The following is a 24,631-nucleotide window of genomic DNA, read 5'->3' on the forward strand; positions in this document are numbered from 1 at the left end:
TCCCTTGTCCTGTCATTCCAGCCCCTTGTCCAAGTTTCCTCTCCAGATCTCCTGTAGCTCTTTCAGGCACTGCAAGGGACTCTGAGGTGTCTCTGGAACCTTCTCTTCTCCAGCCTGAACAGCCCATCTCTCCCAGCCTGTCTCCAGAGCAGAGGTGTCCCAGCCTTTGGAGCATCTTTGTGGTCCCCTCTGGACTCTCTGCAGCAGCTCCACATGCTTGTGCTGTTGGGAGCCCCAGTACTGGATGCAGCATTCCAGTGAGATCTCCCCAGAGCAGAGCAGAGGGGCAGAATCCCCTGGAAATATCCCTGGGCTGCAGGGGGGGTCCTGCTCTGTGCTGGCTGCCCCTCCTGCCCTTCTCCTCCTCCTGCAGCCTTCTCAGTCTGGAAATAACCTCCACCCAAAACTGAGAGGATCCTTTTGCCCTCCTTGTTGGCTTTTTGCTTGCCAGATCTTCCAGATAAAATTCCTTAGACTCTCAAGTTGTGGACAAAGTAACAGTGGATAAAGGAATTCTTTGTGAGCTGGTGCAGGAAAAGACACCTGGGAGCTCTGCTGAGTGTGTGTATAATTAAAACACAAAAATACTGCTGTGCAAAACACTTATTACACCATCCATCATGATCATTCAAAGGACCTGCTGTTTTAAGAGCAGAACCAAATTTTAGTTTGTTTATCTGTGAATTTAATGAGTAATTTGCTGTTAAAATACTCAGAAAATTTGAAGTGAGAACATTTGCAGGCATATTTGCAATATTGGGCATTTTACAAGGAAGAGGTTTTGGTCTTTCAGAGATAATTAGATATTATGCAGGAAATCAAACTACAATACTTTCTCCTGTTCCTTGTGCTCTCCTCCGTGTGGTGCTGTGTATCTGCAGCAGCACAAAGCTGAATTTCTGAGTAGTTCTTCTATACATTAAAACATTTGACACCAACTTCTTAGCTCGATTGAAATAAACATTCCACATCTGTGGATAAATCAGCAACCTGGAATTTCACATGCAGGAATTGTCTGTCACATCTCTTAATGTTTTGACTGATACAACCACTTAAAAGCACTGGCAGATTAGTGGATTCCATTAATAATGACTTAAAATATATTAGATTAATCCTGAATTTATTACCTGTCACATAGCTCCAGGCTTAGAGATGAGTGCAGGAGAGGTATTCCAGAAGTGATGAATACTCACTGTGTTGTGGGATGAAAGGAGATCTTTTAGACAAGGCTGTAGATATTTGAGCTTTGAAGTCAGTGCCATACCTCAGCCATAGCTTAGCATAATGACAAACTGAAGAACATAATTTTACAAACTCTGTTAACATAATTCAAGGTTTTTGATTATTTCCTCCTTATTACAATGATGGGCATTTCAGTGAATTCACAGTGATCTTTTTTTAAGGTGGCACAGTGCTGCAAATCAGGGAAGATTTAAAGCAAAATGGATTAATAGATCAAACATATCACTGAGTAACACAGAATTTCATAAAATCATGGAATGCAGGCAACCTGTTCCAGTGTCTTGCCACCCTCACAGTAAAGAATTTATTCCAAATATCTAACCTAAACCTACTCTCCTTCAATTTGAAGCCATTCCCCCTTGTCCTGTCACTAAATACTGTTGTAAAGAGTCTCTCTCCATCTTTCTTGTGGGCTCCCTTAACTCCACCTGAGGCTTTCCCTTTTCCAGGCTGAAAATTTAATGTGGAAAATAATGTGGTGGGAATGAACAAAATCACTATTGCTGCACCCCAAGCAGCTCTGTGAAGTGCTGTGATGGTTTGAGTTGCCAACTGCAGTTTGTCACTTCCTGCTTCCACCCATCTCTGTGCTGGTGGACTGATTGACAGATGGCAAAATGATGCCAGCACTTTCTTAGAATTCCAGGTCTGGGACACAGTGTGCTGCTAAGCCTGATGGCTCTGTTGGGCACTGATAGAAACTGTAATGCACAATTAGTGGACACATGAGTGTGTCCCATAGACTGGGGACAAGGCTTTTATTTTGCTTTTGAAGTCAGTGCTTCACAGTCCGTATGTCTGATATACTGGAGCTCTTTGAAGATGTGAAGAAATACTTGAAGGAGGGAGATGGTGAAAGTTCTTCTGGATTCAGAGAAACCTTCAACATGATCAGAGAAGAGAGGATCAGTGAGGGTTACTGAATACATAGAATTCAGCTTTGTTTTGTGCAGAAAAGGACATTCACACCCATTTCTCCTATCATTTTTAAGAAATCTCATACTGTTTGTGACTGTGAGAGTGGGTTGAGAGGTATTTTGTGTTCTGGCACTGTTTGTCAGATATCCTGTTTTGGTTGCTGTATTTCCTAGAAGTATGAACTCAGAACTTTTCTCTGCAGACTGTGCCATTGGTTAATTTTGTCTTAGTTAGGATAAGGACTCTTAGATTATAGCAGTGAATCTCAGTAAATGCTGGTGAGCAGGTATCCAGCTATGGAAAACTTCAGACATATTGTATAGTAGTTTCTTAACTGAAAGAGAGAACAACAAATGAGCATTTAAAACATGCTGCCTTAAATATTTTTGAAGATGCATCCTAGCAAGTATTAAGAGCTGTGAGCTGCATGAAATCTGGAGTAAAAAGCATCTATTCTTTACATTATTGTACTGCTTTGTAACATTTTGGGGAGTGGATTTGTATTAGAACTCTTAGTGGGAGCCAGGATTTATTTTTTATTTATATTTGTATTTTCATGCATTGATTATTGCAACAGATGTTTCAAAGAAGCACTTCAAAATATGAGAGCACACATAACATGGTGTTACTGCTTTAAAAGAACCAGTGAAAACATGCAGCCACTTAACAAGACATTTGTAGTTTAAGTTTCTATTATAATCTCCATTGTACAGAAAATTACCAAACTCCCTAATTATTCTTTCTTCAATTACCAAACTTAAGTTGTTCATTGTGTTGGCCTTTCTTTATATTTTTAAATAGCCTATGAAAAAGTAAAATATTTGAATTTGAAGCAGGTGAAAGGGAGAGCAAGGCCTGAAACATTTGAGTAATGTGGGCAGTGGGTGAGCAGTGTATAATAACTTGCCAGATATTTTGTCTGTAGAACAACATTTTTCCTTGACATCATTCATAAAGCTGTCATCCCCACACCACAATAGAAAGATACTTCCCTCTACACATTTTACAATATCTTGTAAGTTTGTTTGACAGGGCACATGACAGGTCTATCAAAACTGGGAGTCTCCTGTGACAAAATTCAAGACAACTGGCAATCCTGTAAATGGAAAAGGTGGAATTTATGTGTGTCAAAAGCAACTCCATTCTTATTGAAATTTCTAAGAGTTGTCTTCTCATTTTTCCCTCTCATTTTTTAATCTATATGATTTGAAATATTAAATAGGAAACAGGCTGAAATGCTGTCTAGCTGTACCATGCTTTTATAAAAGCTTACATGAACACTTGCTTGTTCTACCCTTGGATCTCTTTATGTCATATAGTTGGAAAGGATTAAACTAGAGCAAAATTAAGAAATAAACTTAAAAGAAATCTTGTATATTTCCCTTAACACATGAGAGCTCAGTGAAGCAGGTGGCTGAACCTTGCTGAGAAAAGCTTGGGAGCTCTTCTGCTTGTGCTTAATGAAGCACACAGAAAAACTGGAGAGAAGCTCAAGGCAGTGATGGACATGGATTCCATCAATCAAGCACAAAAGCTGCATTTAAGTGGCTGAGAGCATGAGCAATTTACTTTAATGAATTTGGGATATACTTGGAATGGTGCAGACTGTTGTCCACAGCACTTTTGAAAGTGGTGAAGTTGGTTCTAATCCTTGAAGACGCTCAGCCACTCACCTGTGTTACACAGCTCAGCTCAGAGGTGTTCAGGTAAGAGGAGCTGTGGGCTGTGCCCTTCCCAAGGGCTGCCCTGGGTGGCACACAGGTGGCAGGAACATCCCTGCCTGCTGTGGCCTGGCTGCTGCCTGTTCTGAACCTTCTGGAGAGGGAGAGGGTTTTCCATTTTGGAAGCAGATCAGAAGGCTCACGAGGGAGGTTTTGCAATGGAGAACTGAGAAAGGGGGAAAAAGGAATGGCTGAAAGGATGGAAGCTCTGCCATCAGGATGTTAGACCTCAGCAGCCAGGGACACTCATTGGAGCTGCAAAAATTGGATCATCATCTCTCTCTGGTGACAAAATGGATTTTACATTCATAAGAAATGTGGCAAAAAAAGCCTGCAGAGTTTTAAAGTGAAGCAAGAAGTGCTGAGGGTAGGATGTCTGTGTTACCAATGCTTTTGAGGAGGGGTGAAGGGTTTTTTCAGACTGTCTCCAATCTGGTATTATGGACTTGAATGTCTGATAGTGGATGGAGTGCACCTGCCAATTTGCTATCACAGTATCATTTATTTTGGAAAGGATGCCTCAAGAGGGTCTAGCCCAGCTCACCTGGTCAAAGCATGGTCAGCTACAGCAGGTTTCTCATGGCCATGCCCACTCAGATTTTCAATATCTCCAAGAATGCACACTTTATAAGCTCTTTGGGCAGCCTGTTCTAGTGTTTGTCTATGCTGACAATAATAAAGCTCTTCCTTGTGATTAAAGGGATTTTTCTGTATTTCATTGCTGCTCATCTTTCCACTGGAACACGGTTCCATCTTCTTTAGCCATCACACTGGGTGTTTATGTGCATGGGTATGATCTCCCTGAGCCTTCTGTTACCCAGGCAGAGCACCCCAGCCTCTCCTCAGGTGGTCACACTCCTCAGCCAGGTGACCCTGGGCAGGACTTGCTGCAGTGTCTGTGTCTCTCTGGGCTGGGAGGGTCTCAGCAGGGCTGAGCAGAGGGGAAGGATCACCCCTGGCCTGAGCTGCTGGTGCTGCTCCTGATGCAAACCTCATAATTCACCTGAAATGATCAAGTTTCATTCTTCAAAACCACCCTGCTGTGTGAACAAAGACAAGAAATAAGAGTGAGGAGGAGAGTGACCACAAAAACGTCTTCCTGATTCAGACAAACCAAGTCCTGAAAGTGTCCCCATAAAGTCCCATGGTGGATTATCAGCAAGGTGAGCTGATTAAAAAAGTGTCAGAGTATAGTGGGCAGGGGAAACTAACAAAGCTTTAAAAATTCTATTTTCTGTTTATTTATTTTTAAATGGTACCAGTTCTCAGAATATTATAACTTGTAGTGGGTGGAAAGAGAGGATGAGTAGGAGACAGAATTCCAAATGATTCTACTCCAAAATTGGGCTGACTTCAGGTCCCATCATAATGTTGTGGTTCATATTATCCTGTGCTATTTTAAACTTGGATGTTTTCTTTTAAACATTTTGGGCCTAATGCAGTTAGCTTGGCACAAGTGTATTATCAAATATTTGTAATATTACATATAAGTCTAATAAATTTTATTTTTCAGAACTCATTAGGATTTCTTGTCTGCTTTGGAAAAGCTTCTTTTTCTTTCTGACGTGGGTTGAATGGGGGTGGGTTGCCTTAGGCAAACAATTACCAATCAACCCTCAAGCAGAGACTTCAGGAGTAATTTACACTTTTCCTATATTAAAGCTGTGATGATGATCTATTTAAACTGATTTCTTGTGTCTCTTTATTTCAATAGGAAAAAGTTATGCTCCTGCTACCTGGTAAAAATAGATGATAAGTTGCCAAACAGATTGTTTACCATTTGGTGGGATAAAATTAAAATCTTGGAGATGGACAAGAACAACTTGATTCTTTATAATCTTATTATTTTTTTTAAAAGTAGGGTGTGACACTTGTCATGTAGATCCAGGAATATGGAGTCAAGTATTGATGCTTCACTGTTGCTTGACTTTTAAATGCAACTTTTGGCTACTGTTTTTCTTCTATTAAAGAGAGTGTGGTACAAATTTATTGTCAAACAGTTCCTGACTTTTAAATGATACAATTCCTGACCCTGTTCTAATTATCGAGCTTAAAAAAAGAGGAGTGGACATAGAAGGAATTCTGGATGGCTGAAATTATGTATTTTGGCACTTTATAAACAAATCTAATTTTAAAAAAATCTCATTTTAATGTAATTACTCCTGTCAAAAAAACCCAACAAAAAACCACGAAAAAACAAACAAAAAACAAAAACAAATTCAACCCACCCAAGAAACACCAAACCACCAAAAATCTCTCAGACAAACTAAAGACAAAAAAATGGTTTTAAATGAAGCAAAGACCCATCATTTTGGTTAAATAAAATCGAATTAGAAAATAAAATTGCTGTTCTACCATAATTATTTTAATTATCTTTTTTCCCTACTCTCTTTTTTTTGTCTGAAAATTTCATTCTCTATACAAATATTTCAAGAGCAGGAGACTGTTTCTTTTGGCTACTGACTATTGTGTAATACCAAAAATTATTCCTGTCTTTTAGTTGGTGTTGCTGCTGTAAATGGGAAGCATTAACACCTCTGTGTTTTTTACAGTGTGGATACACTAACTTGCCTTTTGGTGAAATGATTTTTAACAAAGCCAGTATTTTACTAAGATTTAGGAAAATTCATTTATACAAAGTTCTCATCAATGCTTGCAGTAATAACACTTCTAGTAATGTTAAAATTTAAAAAAATAAATTTCAGGATGAAATAGAAGTATTATGATGCTGTTTAGCAAAGTAACCCATTAAACATGTATTCTTAGCATCATAATTCTATAGGAATAGGTAGCTAGAGCATCTCAGTGAGTGAGTCAGGTTTGTTGAGTTGCAACTCTAAATGGTGGTACACAAATAGAATTTTGTGAAGAAGAAACTTAGTTGCATGTTGTTTTTCTTTTTTCTAGATTAAAACAGGTTGTGAAATTTATTTAGTTTTTTGTTTGTTTGTTTGTTTTTTTCCTCAGTCAGTCATTTGGTCAAAATAAGGTAAAGGTAAAAGCCACATATGGCTTCAGTTGCAAGGTAAAGAATATTCAGTGTATGTTTATATCAAATAGTGTTTCCATAGATGCTGTTAATAATCAGCACTCTTCCCAGTTTTCTGGGAAGTTCTGGTTGTATTTTCCCATTGTGCTCTTTTTTCTGCAGAGCTTAATGGTTGGTCAAGTGAATTCACAGAACAAGGATGGGGTTTGCTCAGGATTTAATCGAGTATGAGTAACAGCTGGAAAATGCATGATTATGTTTTAAACCTCTGAAGTTATGAGTCACTGTTTGGGAGTTTCCTGCTGCATATTTATGAAGTGCCCAGAGATGACTCAGTGTGTTTTTTAAGTAAGCATTTGTAATTGTTTTAAGTGTGTGCTAACCACTTAGGTTGGGAATCAGGTTAGCATCCTTAATAAAATCAAAATAGTGGTTTAAACATCAGTTCCTTCCTTCCTTCCTTCCTTCCTTCCTTCCTTCCTTCCTTCCTTCCTTCCTTCCTTCCTTCCTTCCTTCCTTCCTTCCTTCCTTCCTTCCTTCCTTCCTTCCTTCCTTCCTTCCTTCCTTCCTTCCTTCTGTAATTTTTGTAGGATGATCTGCTCATTTTTGATCTGTGTGAAGAATACAGATGTGTCAGTAGTGGCAGTTTGAAAACAGGAATGGTTCAAGCATTGTCTGAGCTCATGCTCAGAAATCAGCACCAAGCACTTGCTGCAGACTGGTCAAATTGTCACTTTATAAATCAATATTTCTGAGATAGCATTTTGTTACACGTCCCATTTGCTGTGTCACCTTTGCCTCTGGAAAATTTGTCTGATTTTTTGGTAACATCACAGAATTTAAAGTGTATTCTCAGCCTTCAGGAATCCTCAGTGCAGGTGGGAGTGGAGCCAGCCAGCACAGCTGTGTCCACCTGGCAGAATTGTGCCAAAATGGGGTCAGCAAAGCATGGAAGTTAATTTTACTGTCAGTTCTATTTCTGATTCATAACTGCAATTATTTTTCTTATGGTTACTGAAGAGCTAAGTCCAGATTCCCTGTCCTGAGGGGAAACTTTTGAGGGAATCACATACAGTGAGTTTACAGGAGCACTGACTGTGTGTTTTAATGGTGTGACTGAAGGCTTGGCAGATTGACTTTCAAAGAGCCTGCCCAAAGAAGAAAGATTCATCAGAATGGGAAGTGTTGCTGTTCTGCAACTGAAAGAACCCATTTCTAGCCAAACTAGAGGACAAATTAAATTTTTGAAGTCTTAGTTCTTGAAAACTAATTTCACTATTTTCTTACTCTTAGTTTTGATCATCGTATTAAGGAGTAGGAATTTGCACTATTCATTCCATATTAAACTCATTAAATCAGTGATAAATTTAGCTCAGTAACTTTACTGATTTTAAAAGTGATTGTGCTACTGGAGCATCTGTTTCCAACCCAAGCAGCAGCTGAAGAATCTGAAGTGCTCAGTCTCTCATATTTATGTGTTAATGTCTGTGCTGAATAAACAGATCTATAGATTAAGTTGTTCAAGCATTCCTCTTTTAAAGCCCCTTTCTTCATTTGCTTCTACTTTTGAAAAGTCACTAATTGGGCTTATCCCTTCTAATCAGAGGAATTCCTGAAAAAAAAAAGAGGATTGTTTAACTCATAAATTCCAAAGAGCTCTCATGTAAAAATCTGATCAGTTCCAAGAATCTTTTATATAATTGTTTTTTTCTTTTGGTTTACTGGATGCATTGTTTCTTTTAAAGATATTTCAGTTATTGAAGAGGAGGATTTTTATCTTTAATTTTTCTTCAGAATGTAGTACAATATTATTATGAATAAAAGTTATCCACATAGTGAAGGGAGCTGGGTTCTTGAGCAGAGTGTTTTGAACTGTGAGTGGATTTGATACCTTCATGAAACCATTTGTATGGGATGGATCCCTGTGACATAAAATAGAAACTCTGGACCTGTGTAAGACCTTATGCCCATAGAGGGGTGCATGTGGTTCTTCCTTAGTCTGGAATATTATTTCCATATTCTCTGGTGGTTCAAAAGTTTGTAACTTTAGCAAGTTAAGTTGTATGTTGTCATTGGGGAAGCAGAGCAATTAACACACTTACTGTTGGTAATTATGGTAAAACCAAAAATAAAACTGCAGAGTTAATTATAAAGTACATATGTTGAGGTAAAAAATGGGTTTTGTTAAGGAAGGGCAGCATCATGGTAAGCAAATATGTCTGAGTTCTTTGTAGCATGTTCAGAGCTCCTGAACAAAGAGAAAACCATTGATCCTGCTCACTTGATTCCTAAAACACTCCCAGAAACTCTGACAAAAAGCTTTTTGAGAGAAACAAGTGTGCTGTGAGATGAAAGTGAGGGTCCCATCATGAGCTGAGCTGGTTCAGGGCAGGGTAAGTGGCCCATTTACACCCTGCAGGGCAGTCTCCTAATTCCTTGGGATTGTGTTGTGCCTGTGCACATAAGGATCTGGGTGCTTCCTTCATTAGGGTGATTAGGAATATGCCAAAGATCATCAAGGGTAGCACCCATGGAAACCAGCTCCTAGGGATTACAGGCTTGTCCTGCAGTTGGGATGGGTTGTTAAAGTTTGAGGTGAAGATCAGCATTGATCCACATGTGCAAGGTGAAGTTCATGCACGTGAAGAAGATGGAGTCTTAATTCCAATTGCACAGTGATGGAATCTGAATTAATCATTGCAGTGTAGGGTAGAGATCTTGAAAGCATGAGATGCTCTGCAAAGGCAAACAGAATATTAGGAATGGAATATTAGCAAGTAAAGGAATAGAGAGCAAACCAAGAAGTTTTTTCTTCTCTCTTTGTGTGCAATCTTTCCCTCTTTTCTTGCAAAGAAAAGTGGAAATAGAAGAAACAGGGAAGGGCTGTGTTGAGGAAGAGTGAAACAGTGTAGAAATTGTTGAAAAAACAAAACTGACTAACTTTGTGGTGATACCCAGGGACTTGAGGTTGTTGCATATGAGCCTGTTCAGGCTTGGTGGTGTTGCTTTGATGGGAAGGTCGGAGGAGGACTCCCCCTCACATTTGCAGACCTTAGCAGCATTGTAGAGCTTTGTAAAAGTCTCAGTTGGTAAACTGAGAATATATTCTGAGAGGTAATGCTTGTTGGCTGAGCCTGGAGCAGCCAGATGTGGTGTGGAGCCATTGAAGACAGCCTGTGCTCTCCCCAGCAGCCAGATGTGGTGTGGAGCCATTGAAGACAGCCTGTGCTCTCCCCAGCAGCCAGATGTGGTGTGGAGCCATTGAAGACAGCCTGTGCTCTCCCCAGCAGCCAGATGTGGTGTGGAGCCATTGAAGACAGCCTGTGCTCTCCCCAGCAGCCAGATGTGGTGTGGAGCCATTGAAGACAGCCTGTGCTCTCCCCAGCAGCCAGATGTGGTGTGGAGCCATTGAAGACAGCCTGTGCTCTCCCCAACAGCCAGATGTGGTGTGGAGCCGTTGAAGACAGCCTGTGCTCTCCCCAGAGTGAGAGTGCTCAGTCACTGCTGTGAACAAGCAGCAGCACTGAGCAGGGGTGTCAGTCCCAGCTGGGGAGTCTCTTGTTCCTGGTTTGTCCTGAAGTTCTTTCTGATTTGTGACTCGGTTTATATGTTATTTCATTGATGGTTGCATGACATGGGGGGGTTTTATGCTGGAGACATATCTTTGTTATGCCCACATCTTGGTTTTATCCACTTCTCACTGGGGTGTGCCTTTAGTGAGAAGGGAGGTGCCAGCATTTGTGCCTTTACTCTTGGGGACTCTGCCTAGAGGGTGAAATAAACAGGTTTCATTGAGGAAACGCATGCAGTGATGCTGCTTTACAGCACCCAGCATGTTCTTAGCTATTGCTGGGAGAACCAGGTGGTCTCCACACAGACAAATTTCCCCTTGGAAGGGTGTGTGTATGTCTGTGATTTCTTCATCAACATGTGTCCCTGAATTTATTCTCTCTTTCTGTCTTCCTGCTTCTGAGTCAGGACAGGTTTTATCCAGAGCAGTGTGGGCAGCTGGTCAAGGAAGGGGATTCTGCCCCTCTGCTCTGGTCAGAGCCCACCTGCAGTGCTGTGTCCAGCTCTGGGGTCCCAGCACAGGAGGGACATGGAGTTGTTGGAATCAGTCCAGAGGAAACCACCAAAATGGTTGGAGGGATGGAGCAGCTCTGCTATGAGGAAAGACTGAGAGAATTGGGATTATTCAGCCTGGAAAAGAGATGGTTTTGGGATGGCCTCATTGTGGCTTTCCTGCAGGGAGCCAACAGAAAAGATGGAGAGAGACTGCAAGGGTGGCAGGACAAAGAGGAATGGCTTCAAACTGAAAGAGAGTAGGCTTGGTTTAGATAAAAGCAGAAACATTTTTTACTGCAAGGATGGTGAGGCCCTGGCACAGGTTGCCCAGAGAAACTGTGGCTGCCCCATTCCCAGAAGTGCTCTATGCCAGATTGGATGGGGCTCTGAGCAACTGGGTGTAGTGGAAGGTGTCCCCCCACGCCAGAGGGGGTTGGAATGAGATTGTATTGCCATTCTGTGATTTCAGAATCAGAGAAGCTATTAAGGAACGTGTGTTCTGACTTTCCCCTCTGTTCCTTCTCATCCAGACCAGCATGCAGGGCTGCCTCGTTCCCTAGCACATGTTGTTCTAACAGATTCTGCAGTTTAGTGTCAGCAGCCAGAAAACTCTCCATGGGAATGTTCCACATAAAAGTTACTTGTGTTTAAATTATTTTCAATCTCTCATCTGTATCTCAGCCAAGAAGGAGATGCTGTGATAGCTGTGGTCAGCAGTGCTGGGGGAGGTGAAACCTCTGGGGCAGCTGAGAATGGGCAGCAGCCCCTTGGGCATCCAGCTGCAGTAGTGGGACCCAGGAGACCTGCATACAATTTGCCTTTAGTTAAAGAAGGCAGAATTCTGTGATTATTACAACAAAAATAATTATGTATTTTCTGAATATTTCCAGAGGGGATTTATACTCTAGGAGGGAATATTGTCCAGGGGAATTATGCTGTGTATTCCTGCCTTCTGTCTTTAGGAAGTAACAACTTGTATTCCAGCTAAAAAATGCACACAAAATCACTTGTGAATGTGTGCTTGCAGTAGTCAGTTAGGAAGTGCAGAGTTTAATGAGAGATGAATGCTCTTCAGTACAAGATTGCTGGATATTATATTTTATCTGTCAGCCTGTGTATCTGTTTGTCAGAGCGACCTTTGATTCACCCTGTTTGCTAATGCAGAATGACTACACCAGGCCTTTAAACTGAATATTATTCTGCTCACATCTCCATTCTCATTATAAACATGGCTATTTTTAGCCTGCACAGATTCAGAATATGCCTTGTAAGCTTAGAGGGGATTTATTGAGCTCCTGTGTGTATTCACTAGAGATTCCTTGTTGAAGCTTACTGATTTAGGGTTGGGGAGGGGTAAAATGTGCTATTTATTTCCCAGCATATGCCTGCAGGAGCTATATTTAGCTTCTGCTACTTGTCATTGCCATTGTGCTATTTTTACTAAGAGATGCAGCACTTCCATTGTTCAGGGGTTTAACTAGACAGAGATGTGGGTGGGTGAATTCTGGTGGGGTGCAGGAATTGCTGCTGGAAGTCCAGTATGTGTGCACTGGGGGTAACACTGCACACAATGGTCACCTTGTTCACTAAACTGGGTGTGTAAATCACCTGGTTAACACAGGGGCTGAAAATCACATTTAATTGTGTGTTAGACCAATAGAGAAACTTAACAGGAGTGACAGTGTGGGCTTTGTTTGTATTTGTACATGTAAAGGTCTGACTTGCTGCAGAGGTACAATTTATTTCATTGCTCAATCAGTTGTTAAGAATTTTATCTTGGCTTTTGTAGTTGCCAAGTGTATTTTTAATGGAATACAGAAGAGAAAAATTAGCATGGAGAGTGTGTGCTGCAGTTGGGTCCAGGAGGATGATTACATATGCACTACAAGATCATTACATATGCATATCCTTTTTATAATGCATGTATCAGGGCTCCTGCTATCAATTACTGCACTTTTTTGTGCTCTAAGGAGCAATATCTACAGGGACAGTCTCCTTTTCTTACCTGGGGAAAATCAGGAATTCTACCTTGATCAATGAAGTATTCCATGGATTCAGATTTGCTTCTGGATTGGCATGCAGAGAAAAGTAGAAGTGCTTTCTGCCCTTTCTTGGGTGCTTAATTTCTCTTTAGAAACACAGGATTTATGTTTTAGCAAAAAAAGGAGGACAGTAATATAATCTGTGAAAATGCAAAAACCCTAAAGGACATTTTGTGTATCAGAAAATCAGACAGGTTAGCCATGAGTGAAGAGACTGATACTGCCCAGTGAGACTGTAATGAATAAATCTCTTTCTGCAAAGTAAATGGATCTCTTCCTGCCAATCTCAAGTCCATGGCTGGACTTGATGATCTTGGAAGTTTTTTCCAGCCTCAGTAAATCCATGACTCCATGGTATCACTTTGCAATTACTCTTCCAATTATTTTAATGTAAAAATTCAATTTATATATAATTTCTTTTTTTAAAAATAAAAATGAGGTAGTGTTTTCTACAGGCAGGAAACTTCATAAATATTTGTTGACATATTCAAATTCTTATCTTCATTTCTTAACATGAACCTTTGTTGGGCAGCCTAAGATTGTGCCAGACACTAAAGACATCAGAGAGAAAAAAAATTGTTTTCAATTTTGAAATAATACTCACCTTGAATTAACCCTTGTGAGGTGTGAAGGCTTGATGCTCTCCTCATAACAACTGCTAAACTCCCAAATGTCCTTTTGATACCAGCATTTCAAGTAAAGGAAGATCTGAGTGGGAAGGAATGATGTGAATTCCTGCTTGGGAGAAGCTTTGAGCATAACAAGATCCAAGTCCTTCAGGATGGAGTTCAGCAGCAAGAGTTGTGCCCAGAGACTCCATGTAAGGAGCTGTGTCTCTCAAAATAGCAGCATCTGCCATTTAACTGGAGGACTGGTTTCCTATTAGATTGGAGATTTTTTTCCTCCCAAGAAGAATTACAGAATTTGAAGGTAGCCAGAAGTGTCTCTGCTTTTCTTCTTTAGCAGTATGGGAGTGTTTTTTTTCCTTTTTTTTTTTTTTTTTTTTTTTTTTTTTAATTTGTTTGTTTCATTTGTTTTTGTTTTTGTTTTCTCTTTTTGTTGTTGTTTTCCTTTTATCCTCCTGAGAACCAGTGGGCAGGAGGATATTCAGCCCATGGTCATACAGGCACCAGTTGCTTCTCCAGCACTGCTGTTAAGCCTCATTCTTTTACACAAAACCATCCTTCAAGCCTCTTTTTTTTACACAGACTCTATTCTTTGTCAGGGTACCATGTGAAACCATGGGCTGTAGGCTCAGTGATGAGAGGAAGAAGCAAAAATGTCAGATATAATTTTGTTAGACCATTGTAAATCGAGCTGAAGGAAGTGCTAATCTCTATTAATTCCAATAGCCAGATGAATACATGGGTGGAGTTGTGTGATTTCCAAATGCCAGGACTGGCTTTGGAGCTCAGTGCTAAACATAGACACAGCCTTGTGTTCACAAATTGATGTATTTGAGTCCCATCTTCCTTCATTTCAGCTATTTAGGCATATCCATTTCCTTCCCAATACTTTTTTGGCCTTTTCCTTAAAAAAGAAATGATTCATCTGTGTCCCATGCCCTGTGTTTGTGTCTGAAAGTGTTTCTGGACCAGCACATCCCAGTGCATTAAAGGCTTGCAGCCTGCAGCACTGGACCTTTCTGAGGCACATTTTTGGGGCCACATCTGCTCTTGTCAGGAGCTTGAGCATTGCCAGGGTCATCTGCTGCCCTTGAAAAGAGTGTGGTTAATTGGAGAAACTCACTTTCTCCTTGTTACTGCCAGATCATTTAATTAGTTACAGCTAGGCAGCTGAAATTCCTGATCCATGGCTTTATTTGCACAAAGCTCTTTAAAGATTTTAAGCATTCCACACAGTAGAAGAAATGGAGAAATTAATTTTGTTGAGACAGATCCTGTGGTGATTTTTGTGAGATGTAACTGATGAAGTAGCACATTTTTATTTCTCTTTTTTTACTGATGAGGATTTTACTGATTCTTGGTCAGAGTTGAGTATGGGAGTGTAATGGTCAGAAAAGAAGAGGAATGAGGGAGGCAGAGAGAACTTAATAAAATTGGAATTTCTAGTAAGTTTAAGGAAAAAAATCCCACACCCAAACCAGAAAACAGAAGGCAGTGGGTGAGAAATTGGGCTAAAATCAGAAAAAATGTCTGAAAACTCAGGAATGTGTGGAGCCAGTGCTGCTAATGGGAATTTGGGTGAGAAGAGATCAGGAGCAGGATAGGATTTGGGAATAAATCATGTTTACAGTTGACCAAGTAATCTGTATTTTCTTTCCCAAAGGCAGGTATATTTGAAGGTTACATACCTAGAGTAACTTATTTTTCAAATTTCAAGCCCTAATTACATATGAAATTATACTCATTAATGGCATTGGGAATCTAAAATGGAAAGATTATGTTCTGAATTTGTATTTTTTGAGTCTGGTCTTCATGCTGGGTTTTTGTTTTTTTTTTCCCCTCTTAGTTTTTAAGTGTTACAAATGTAAGGAGGAGTCTGAAGTGCTACAGTCTGGTATTTCTTCAGTCACTGCAGTCAGCATCTGCAGTTCCTCTGGAGCAAACTGCCTGTAGCACTGACATTTCATCTTCTATTAACTGCTGAGATCTACTTAGTGTCATTTTTACTATAGTAAGGGAATTTAGAAAAGATCTGCAAACACAGTGTATGTGAACCTTGCTCACAAATGATGATTTGTTAATTTAATTATGGAAAACACCAGTCATATTTCAAAAATTATGTTTCAGTTTGGAAAAAAATTTGAGGACAAAGAATAGGATGTAGGGTGATGGGATAATCCAAGAAAAAAATGTCATAATAACAACAGAATCTTCTGGTTCTTTCAGTAGCAAGATACACACAGGGATAAAGTCAATTATTGCCAGTAAAGTTGTTTAGAGATAAAGAAGCAAAGAATAACAAAACAAATTGACCAAGCAAAATAAATGATGCAGGAATTCTACCCAGGAGCTTCTGACCTGAATGTTTCCAAGCTGGTAAATTTTACAAAACCCAAAATTAAGATGTATAAAAGTAATTTTCAACAGAAATGAGGAAAGTAAATGAACATTTTATTGTTTACTTTTTTACAGTACATTAAGACATTTGAGTGTCCTGAGTACTAATTCATGCACTGTGTGTCATTCTCACTGTTAATGGTTTCTTTGCTGATTATTTCTAATTTTGCTGTTCAACAGTTTTAAAATGCTTTTTTACAGCTTGTTTTTTAATTATTTAAAGAAAATAATGTTTTAAATGCTTTTCATATATTGAAGAATTTTTTTCTAAAAAAAAGGTCTGATTATGACTGTTTCTAATATTAAATTTAGCTGATGCTTTGTGTTCTTCTATGGAAGTTTTATTTTCCTTTATATAGAGCATATAATGATTACATTTCTGCAGGGTGGGTCCTTATATCCTTTGTTTATAGTTCCTTAACGTGCTCTTGGTCTAAGACAGATTCTTGAGCTAAAATAGTGTTATTTGCCACCCAGAACTTGAGCACTTTTTTAGGGGACAAATTTTCTTGAGTCTGGTGTTCAATCAACCATCCCTCAGTGAGAACAGGCAGGGAGAAGGGACTGAGCTCCACATTTCAGTTGCCAGCACAAGAAATGCCCTTCACCCACCTTTCCCCCCATTCATTTCTCTGTTTCTTTTGTCATTGCCTGTTTTGGAGTTTTCTGTTTTCAGTAAGGTTCCAGCTTCTGCATGAGCAGCAATAATCTGTAGAATTAGATTGAAATTCTCTTTAGATTTGACTCTGTGTAGGAAGAACTGGGGTAATAGTTCAGTAGAAATACTTGCTGTCAGCTGTGGATTGCAGTTGAATTGGCAATTAAAAATCAGTGTTAATCAGTACTGAAATGAGATTGCTGCTCAGAGTCACCACTGAGGTGTTGGCAGGTGGGTGCTGTCTGTTGCCAGTGAGTCAGGAAACTTTAGTGCCCAATGGTTTGCTTTTCATTTGTGGCATCAAACCTCAGTTCCTTTATAGCCTTGTTTTAAATTTTATTATGAGAGAACAAACTGGTGCCAGCTCTGGTGCTGAAAATACCTGAAAGACAAAATGCATGAAAAACCAAACCAGCAATTTTTGATAATTTGTCTGCAGAATATTTCTGGTAGGTGTAATTGATAGTGGGTGCTGTTGGTTAAGAATCTCTCATTTGGAACTTAGATGCAGAAACATTTTTGTTTCCTTTTCTTCATCAGTAGAAGGAAGGACCAATGAAATAATTAAAAAAATATCAAAACAAAGCCATTATAGTAAATATTTACTGTTGAGTTTCCAGAATGGAGCTCTGCCTTAAAAACAAGAATCCCCCAAAGTTCACAGATTTCTGAATTTCCGATGTGTTCAAGTTATCAATAGGCTTCTCCTGCCTGCCCTGAGAGCCTGGTGTGCTCCCTCCTTCCTTCCTTTTGCTTTTGTGGATCATCTGCAGGCAGAATGATGCTCATGGGGACACCTGTGACATCACCTGACATCATCTCACTTTCAGTCTGCAGTGATGCAGTGTGGAGAAATCTAAGAGATGCTATTGGGATTTGTAGGGATGAAGTGAATCTGCAACTCAGGCTGTGATTTGTGTGTAGGTTTGACAAGGAGTCAGAACACAATATTATTTAAATTGAGGGCTGTAGCATTTGGGCCATTCACTGCTGTGGGAGAGAGTGGTAAGTTATTTTAAATTTGTAGGTTTATGAAAATATAGGATTTCTTTTTTTTTTTTTTTTTTGTATCATAGAGATAGAAAATTGATCTTTCATGTTATAGGTGAAATAATTTTTGAGGTTTTAAAGGAGATTGAATTTTGTTGTTGTTGTGTTTTTTTTTTTTTAATATTTTTCTCTGTTCATATTACATAAATCCTAAGCAATATAACTGTCTCTAACCACCTGAAGGCTCCTGAAAAAAAATTATTTCCTTCAATCATGCTCCTCCTTTACATATCCATCTACAGTCCTGCTGTAAAGTCTGCCTGATGTTTTTTCTTTGTGTGCACATGCACATTCACAGATTCCTGCAAATCCTCATGGCCAGAGAAAGAACAGAGGTTTGGGTGTTCTCAGTTCTCAGAATCTCTTCTCTCCTCAGGGTTTAATGTGCCCAGTTACATCTCACATTCTGGGTGAGAAGGGATGTCCTGCTGCTGTCTGGATTAATAGAAGATGGTTGGTTTCCTTTTCCTTGCTCTCTGCAGTGGGATTTTGGGAGACACAGCATCATCAGCAGGATTTCTCCCACAAATTCCTCACTGCAACAGGGACCAAGATTATGATGGTGCCCTTAAACTCTCCTGCTCACCAGTGGCACATAATGATTGTAATTTTAGCCTTTTTCCTGGAGGTTTTTCACTTGGTCTAGGATGGAAAGGAGTTTGAATCCATACTAGTGATGCTCTGTGACCTTTCAGGCTGAAATTTGGTGTGTTCAGCTGTAATGACATGGGGCTGGGCCAGCTACAGCAGCTTTGTGCCAGTGTGGAGTGAAGCATGGAGCTTTTGCCAGCAGGACACTGTGAGCATCACAGCAATCACACAGAGCCTGCAGAGTTTTCACCAAGCCCTCATTGAAACTGAAGTCCATCCTCATAGGTAGTGTTAGATCCCTGTACTTACAGAGCCTGACTCTGATTTTATGAAATGGTCCAGCTGGTTAATTAGGATGAAGTAGGTTTTGAATGGGTTTGTGCTTTTTTTATTTTTGTGTTTAATATTGGTTAGCTCTCCTGACATAACATGAACTTAAGTTCATTAACTACAAATTAGGAATTGACATAAACAGAGTAGATGGGTATGTCCAGAGTGCCCAGTGAAGGGTTTTATTTGTATTGTAAGGGGACTCTCATGAATTTTAATGAAACTAAATTAAGAATTAAAATTAGTCCACTTAAACAGGAGTTGGAAATAGAACAGTAAAGTGCACACATGCAGCAGAACATTAAACTCTTGATTTTGGTATTCTTTAATCACTGGATCGTAGTTATTTCAAGAAAAATTATTCTATCTCATTTTTTTTCCCTCCAGCCAGACTTATAAACAGAAGAGTATCAAACAGAAATGGGGTTTTTTGTAAGTTAGAAAATCCTTAGACTGTTCTCTAGAGCTCATGAAAAAAATAACAGGTCTCATAAATTTTTTTTGTAAATCTTCAGTTGAAAGGCAGAGTGCTTTTACCTATCTGAGGTTTGATGCTGTCTGATAAATAGATTTGCTTTTCTGGATAAGTTGTTGGCTTGAGGTTTGACATTTTTTGCCTTTTTTTATAAAGAATGAGCTAAAAGCCAAACAAAGGTGAAATTGGTGTTGTTTCTAAAGCCTTTTAGGAGGTATCTGTCCTTCCAGATACAGACTTCAGCACAATATGTGATGTCCATCTCAGGGTGGAGGGCTGGCAGTGCCCTGTCCTTGCTCTGAGATGTGGCACTAACAGCTGCCTGAGGACCAGAATAAAAACTGAGGGGGAAAAAAAATCCAGTGACATTTCCCAAATTCTCACCTTGCTCCCAGCAAATCATATTTCAGGAACACAATGAAAGAAGAGGTGGTGAATAATCCCTTTGGCTCAAAGTGTTGTTCTGAGTTGAACACTGATGATGTGGGGACTGTGCTGGGAAGATTCTCCTGTGCTATTCATTGAGGGCAAAGACACAAAGCCCCAGATTTCCTCACTGAAGTAAAGGCTCAGTGCTGCTGAGAGCAATGAGTGCACAAGGCTCATGCTAGATCCTAATTGTTAATATTTACTAACCAAGCATTTTCTATAAAATGAACACAAAGTGCCTGCAATTAGGTGTTGTTCCAATCTTTTATTTCATGGACCTGAGAGTAAGTTTGCAGTGATTTGCTGAGAGACCAGATTCTTTTAGCTTTGTATAATCTTTATCTGCCCCCAAACTTTGAAGCTTTTCCATTTGATTTTGCAGACAGTGAAGTGAATATTTTTCAGGAGTATGAAAGAGTGCAGCATTTAATAAACCCTAACTCTTTAAAGAAACTCTTCATTTTCTCCATGTTGAATGTGATATGGAGAGGAATTATGTAAAGGGAAGTCCAGCTGACTTTGTGCTGCACTCTTTAGTTTTCAAAAGGATTAGGCAACTGTTTGCCTAAGCTGCAGTTATTTGTTAGATTGCCTTTTTTCCTGAGATAACAGAATGGATGGGTTAGGAAAGCAAATTTGCAAATCACTTCTGTGACCTAATTTAATTGAACTTGTGAAATGCACAGTAGTGAAAAATAGCTAACAAGGAATTGACTTTTATTCCTCTAGACACTGGAAGCCATTTTGAATTTCAAGTACTCTGGAGGCCCAGGACATGCTGAAGGATATTACAGGAACCTGGCCCTGGGTCTGCACGTGGAGGTGGAGCCCTCTGTTTTCTTCACTCGCATCAGCACCCTGCCAGCAACGAGGTGAGCCTTGCCCTGACTCCTGAAATCTCACTCATCCTCTCTGTGCTGTTCAATATATCTTAAAGACACATTGGAAACATTTTGGTATCATCATCAACGTGTAGGTGAAGAAATTACATGAAGATATTTTCAAAATTGCTGATTTAGGAGTTTATTGAAGCAATTAATGTGCACTCAACAGCTGCTGAGGTTCAAAGGTTTTCTCCTATTTCAGCAGGGACAGGAGAGCTCATGTTTATTGTACAATTTGATGACTTTTTTCTGTATCTCTTAGCAGTTGTGTTGTGTTGTGTATTACAGTTTGTGTATCACAGCACGTGTGAATGATGTGATGAATACATTGTGACCAGACTCTCCTTTGGTGCTTGTTTTCTCCTGTAAACCACAGAGCAGTTTCACATGTCATAGTGAATATTAAAAAAATCAAGGCAACACTTGGTGGTGGTCAAATCCTGTGATCATGAAAATCTGTTTGAATAAAATTTATCAACCACTGAATGCAATTTTAATAATTAATAGGGTTATTGTAAAAAACCCTCTATGCACAGTGGGAGCAAGAATTTAGTTTGATTAAATTCTGAGATTATTTCGATGCAGTTATGTATGCAACACTAATAATAATAGTTGAGAGGGAACTTAATTGATCCAAGAGATTCCTACTGGGCCTGGGACACCTGGGAGTTCAAAAATTTAAAGATGGGCAAGAAGGGAATGCCAGAGTAGGAGGTACTGGGTGAATATTTAATTTTCAAAGGAAAAAATTGAGTCACCAGTATCATATTGGACAGAAATGTCCAAGGATAGATGGACAGCCTGTGGCAGCAACACAGCCTGAAAAACAGGGCTGTGAACAGAAGAATTAAGGCATCAAGGAAACTTTGAGGCTTGAACATGAAGAAAAGTTGGAGGCTCTGGAGCAAGAAGAGTGATAAGATGGGATTTTTGCTAGAACATATGTTTAAAGCAACTTCTGTTCCTGCTGAAGGGGAGATGACTGACAAGGGAGTGGAGTTTTTAATCATGGCATTGCCAAGAGGGATGGGGTTCTGTTCTTCCCCACAGGTGATGCAGCCAATAATGACCTTTGCAGATAGCAATGAAATTTAGGTAGGCTAAACTACTGAAACACTGCAATAGTTTTTTTTTTTAAGAAAATGTTCAAAAATTAGACCAACAATATTATTTTTAATGAGTCATTTGTATCCAGCTCTTATAAAGCCATATGGTTCTATTAGTAAGCAAGTTTCTTGAGCATTTTGCTACTTTTAAGTATAAGATAACATGGTTTTATTACTTTAGGAATTGCTCAAGTAAAGCAAATCTAATGCTGCTTGGCAAAGTCAGAACATGGTATCCAGAACAACTGTTTGCAAAATTCTGGGCCCTTTTTTAATGTTTCATCCTTGCAATGGCACATTCTTCAGCCTTTGTATGGTTTTCAAGATTGAACAAGTGATGTCTCTTGAACAATCTGGAAGTATCACAGAATCAGCTGAAAAGGGTTTTCAAGAAAACTCATTATACAGGTTAAAATAACCAGATTTTATTTATTATTTGAATACATAGTTCCCTCCATTCAGTGTCAGAAAAGCTCTCCATACTCTCAAAATGTGTGTTTTTAATGGACAGGCTGCTCTGTGGCTCACTGCAGTTCCTTATAGTTACAGGGTGGATTGTGTGTGAAGCTGCAAACCTCCCATGAAAGCTTCAAATGCAACCTGATGCTTTTATTTGCCTCTCCCTTGTTGGGATTTTGGCTTTTTGTGCCTGGCTTCCCCAGCTGTGTTTTGTGTTGGCCAAGGTTGTTCCACTCCTGCCCTGTCCACCTGCTCCCTGGAGTTCATGATGTGGGGCAATCTTAAAAATCCTAAAAGCTTTACTGAGTTGGAGAAAAAGACTGTAATATTTACATTTCTCTCAGAAAATGCTTTCTTGTTTCTTGCCAGACCTGTCAAAAAGCTTTTTTTTCTTTTTTTTCTTTTTTTTTTTGTTACTTTAGATACATATTGTTTGCATGAATGTGTTTTGGTGTTCTTATCTCTTAGTGCTTGTTCCATGTTATTTGCTTTAGTGATCTGTAGCACTGTTCCTTTGCTCTTGTGCATCCCTGTGCAGGTTTTCCATCAGAAGGAGAAGTAATGGCATTTGATATTATTATTATTGTTATTATTATTATTATTATTATTAAGAGTGAAAAATGGCAGAAATGTGTATCCCAGTCTGCTAAGGATAACTGTTCATCATTAGACTAAACAAAGTTTGTTTTTTTTACTGTGGATCATCTCTGCCAATATCTGAGACATAATGACAACAAATTAAAAGTTTGGGGCTTTTTTTTTTAACTTTTACTTGCTCTGGTAAAAACTCAAATCTGATTTCTTTTTGGATTACATCTGAGGCTTCATTGCTTAAGTACTGTCTGAGGTGCTGAGCTATTTTTGTTCAGCCATTACAAGAAATTGTGTTTTATAATTTACCTCCTTAGCTGTCATTTCAGAATGGAGGTTATCATTGCTTTCATTATCTGGATTTTTTTTTTCCTTTTCTTTTTCATTTTATTGTTTTTACTTTACATTTTTTGCCTCCACAAAAGTAGGAAACATTAGCTTACTAACTTCTGGGTTTAAAAAGTCAAAGCAAACTAAAAAAAACATTGAACATTGATTCTTCCCTTAGGCCTTTAGTGAAAAAAACCTCAGGAAAAATGTTAATGAAAGCAATTCACCCCCCTGAATTGTAACATAAAGATTATGGTTTATGTAAAAGTCTTCTAAACTTAATTGGTATTTCTTCTGTTTAGCTGCTTGAGCAGAAATACATAGGAAATATCTCTGAAACAATTGGGGATTTGGGCTTGTGTTTTGTTTTTTGAAATATCTAAACAAAATTATGACTTCTACTAATGCACAAGCTCCTGCCTTGTGGGGAGAAGCTTCATTAACCACACCTCAAATATATCTTCAGTAGTTTAGTCATGACAACAGATCCTTTTAACCTTTGTCTGTGCTGGTCTATGGGGTGTTGGGATGTTGGATACAGCCCTTGCTGTGCTGCAGTGCCTGATCTGCTGCCTGATTCTGCTTCAGATCCCAGCTCTGCCCACCCCAAATTCTGCTTCAGATCCCAGCTCTGCCCACCCCAAATTCTGGCTCAGATCTCAGCTCTGCCCTCCCCAAATTCTGCTTCAGATCCCAGCTCTGCCCTCCCCAAATTCTGGTTCAGATCTCAGCTCTGTCCTCCCCCAGTGCCTCCCTGGCATGGGTTTACAGGAGAGAAGGAATTAATGCTGAAAGCTCTCCCACTCTGTCCTGCAGCTCAGTGAAATCTTGAAGGGCTTCAGGGATCTACTTGTTTAACCACTTATTCACCATAGAATGCAGATTCATCTGTAGAGTAAAATTGTACTAATTGTCTTCTGTAGTTGGCCTTGCCACATTAATTGTTCCCATGCCAGGGCTCGGCCCCAGAACTCTGCTGTGCTTGCTGCAGTTACCAGCAGGCTCCAGGCTGCCAGTGGGGATCCCATGATCTGATCCTGGGCTGCCAGTGGAGATGGATTGCAGATGCTTCAGTGTAGGGAAACACTCTGCTGATAGTTTTGTGGGATTCTCCTCCTCAGTTTGATATCCTGTTAGCTCTGAGCCAGGCTGCTGTTGAAACTTATCTAGGTTGTCTTGCACAATGTCCTTTATACCTGTTGTTTCTCTCAGATGTGTTATCTGCCAGTTTTCATGGGCACTGAATGTCCTTCCTTATTGCCTTTATAAAAGAGCATGTAAAAATGCCAAAAAAAAAAATACTGCAGGTCTGACAAGAACTCAGGTAAAGTTCTCTGCACACTGTGAGGGGTCTCCTGGGCTCCTTGTGTCCCTTGCCACTGTGCCATCAGTACAGAAGTGCCTTAAATAAGAGCTTACAAAGGCCAGAGAATACTGATCTTGCTTACTACAAATGTGGTGGGACTGTCTGAATTTGCAGAGGAAGTCAATCCTCAGGGATGGTGCCTTCACTTTTAAGCTAAGTTGGGAATCCAGATGTGGAATAATATTCTTACCTGTAAATTCTACAAATTAAAGATTATAAGGTAATTTTTTAATCTTTTTTGGTTGAGGTTTGTTTTTTTTTTTTTTGGTGGGGCAGAATACTTTCTTTTCTATCTTAAAACCACCAAAAGTGCCAGACATCAGCTGCAAATCTCTTCTGGTAAGTGCTGAGCCTTAGACTCT

At 39.5% G+C, this 24,631-nt stretch overlaps 1 protein-coding gene across 4 annotated transcripts in view; it reads left to right on the plus strand.

Annotated features, from left to right (window-relative positions):
* The window catches only part of TRAPPC9 (trafficking protein particle complex subunit 9), a 452,018-nt gene that overhangs the window by 138,165 nt on the left and 289,222 nt on the right, over positions 1–24,631 (plus strand). For all 4 annotated transcript variants that reach the window (XM_056484391.1, XM_056484390.1, XM_056484394.1 and 1 more), the window contains one exon: positions 20,263–20,405. In XM_056484391.1, the coding sequence (XP_056340366.1) occupies positions 20,263–20,405 (143 nt within the window). The remainder of the gene's footprint in view (positions 1–20,262; positions 20,406–24,631) is intronic.

This window comes from Oenanthe melanoleuca, chromosome 2 (genome assembly GCF_029582105.1).
Source record: "Oenanthe melanoleuca isolate GR-GAL-2019-014 chromosome 2, OMel1.0, whole genome shotgun sequence".
NCBI lineage: Eukaryota > Metazoa > Chordata > Aves > Passeriformes > Muscicapidae > Oenanthe > Oenanthe melanoleuca.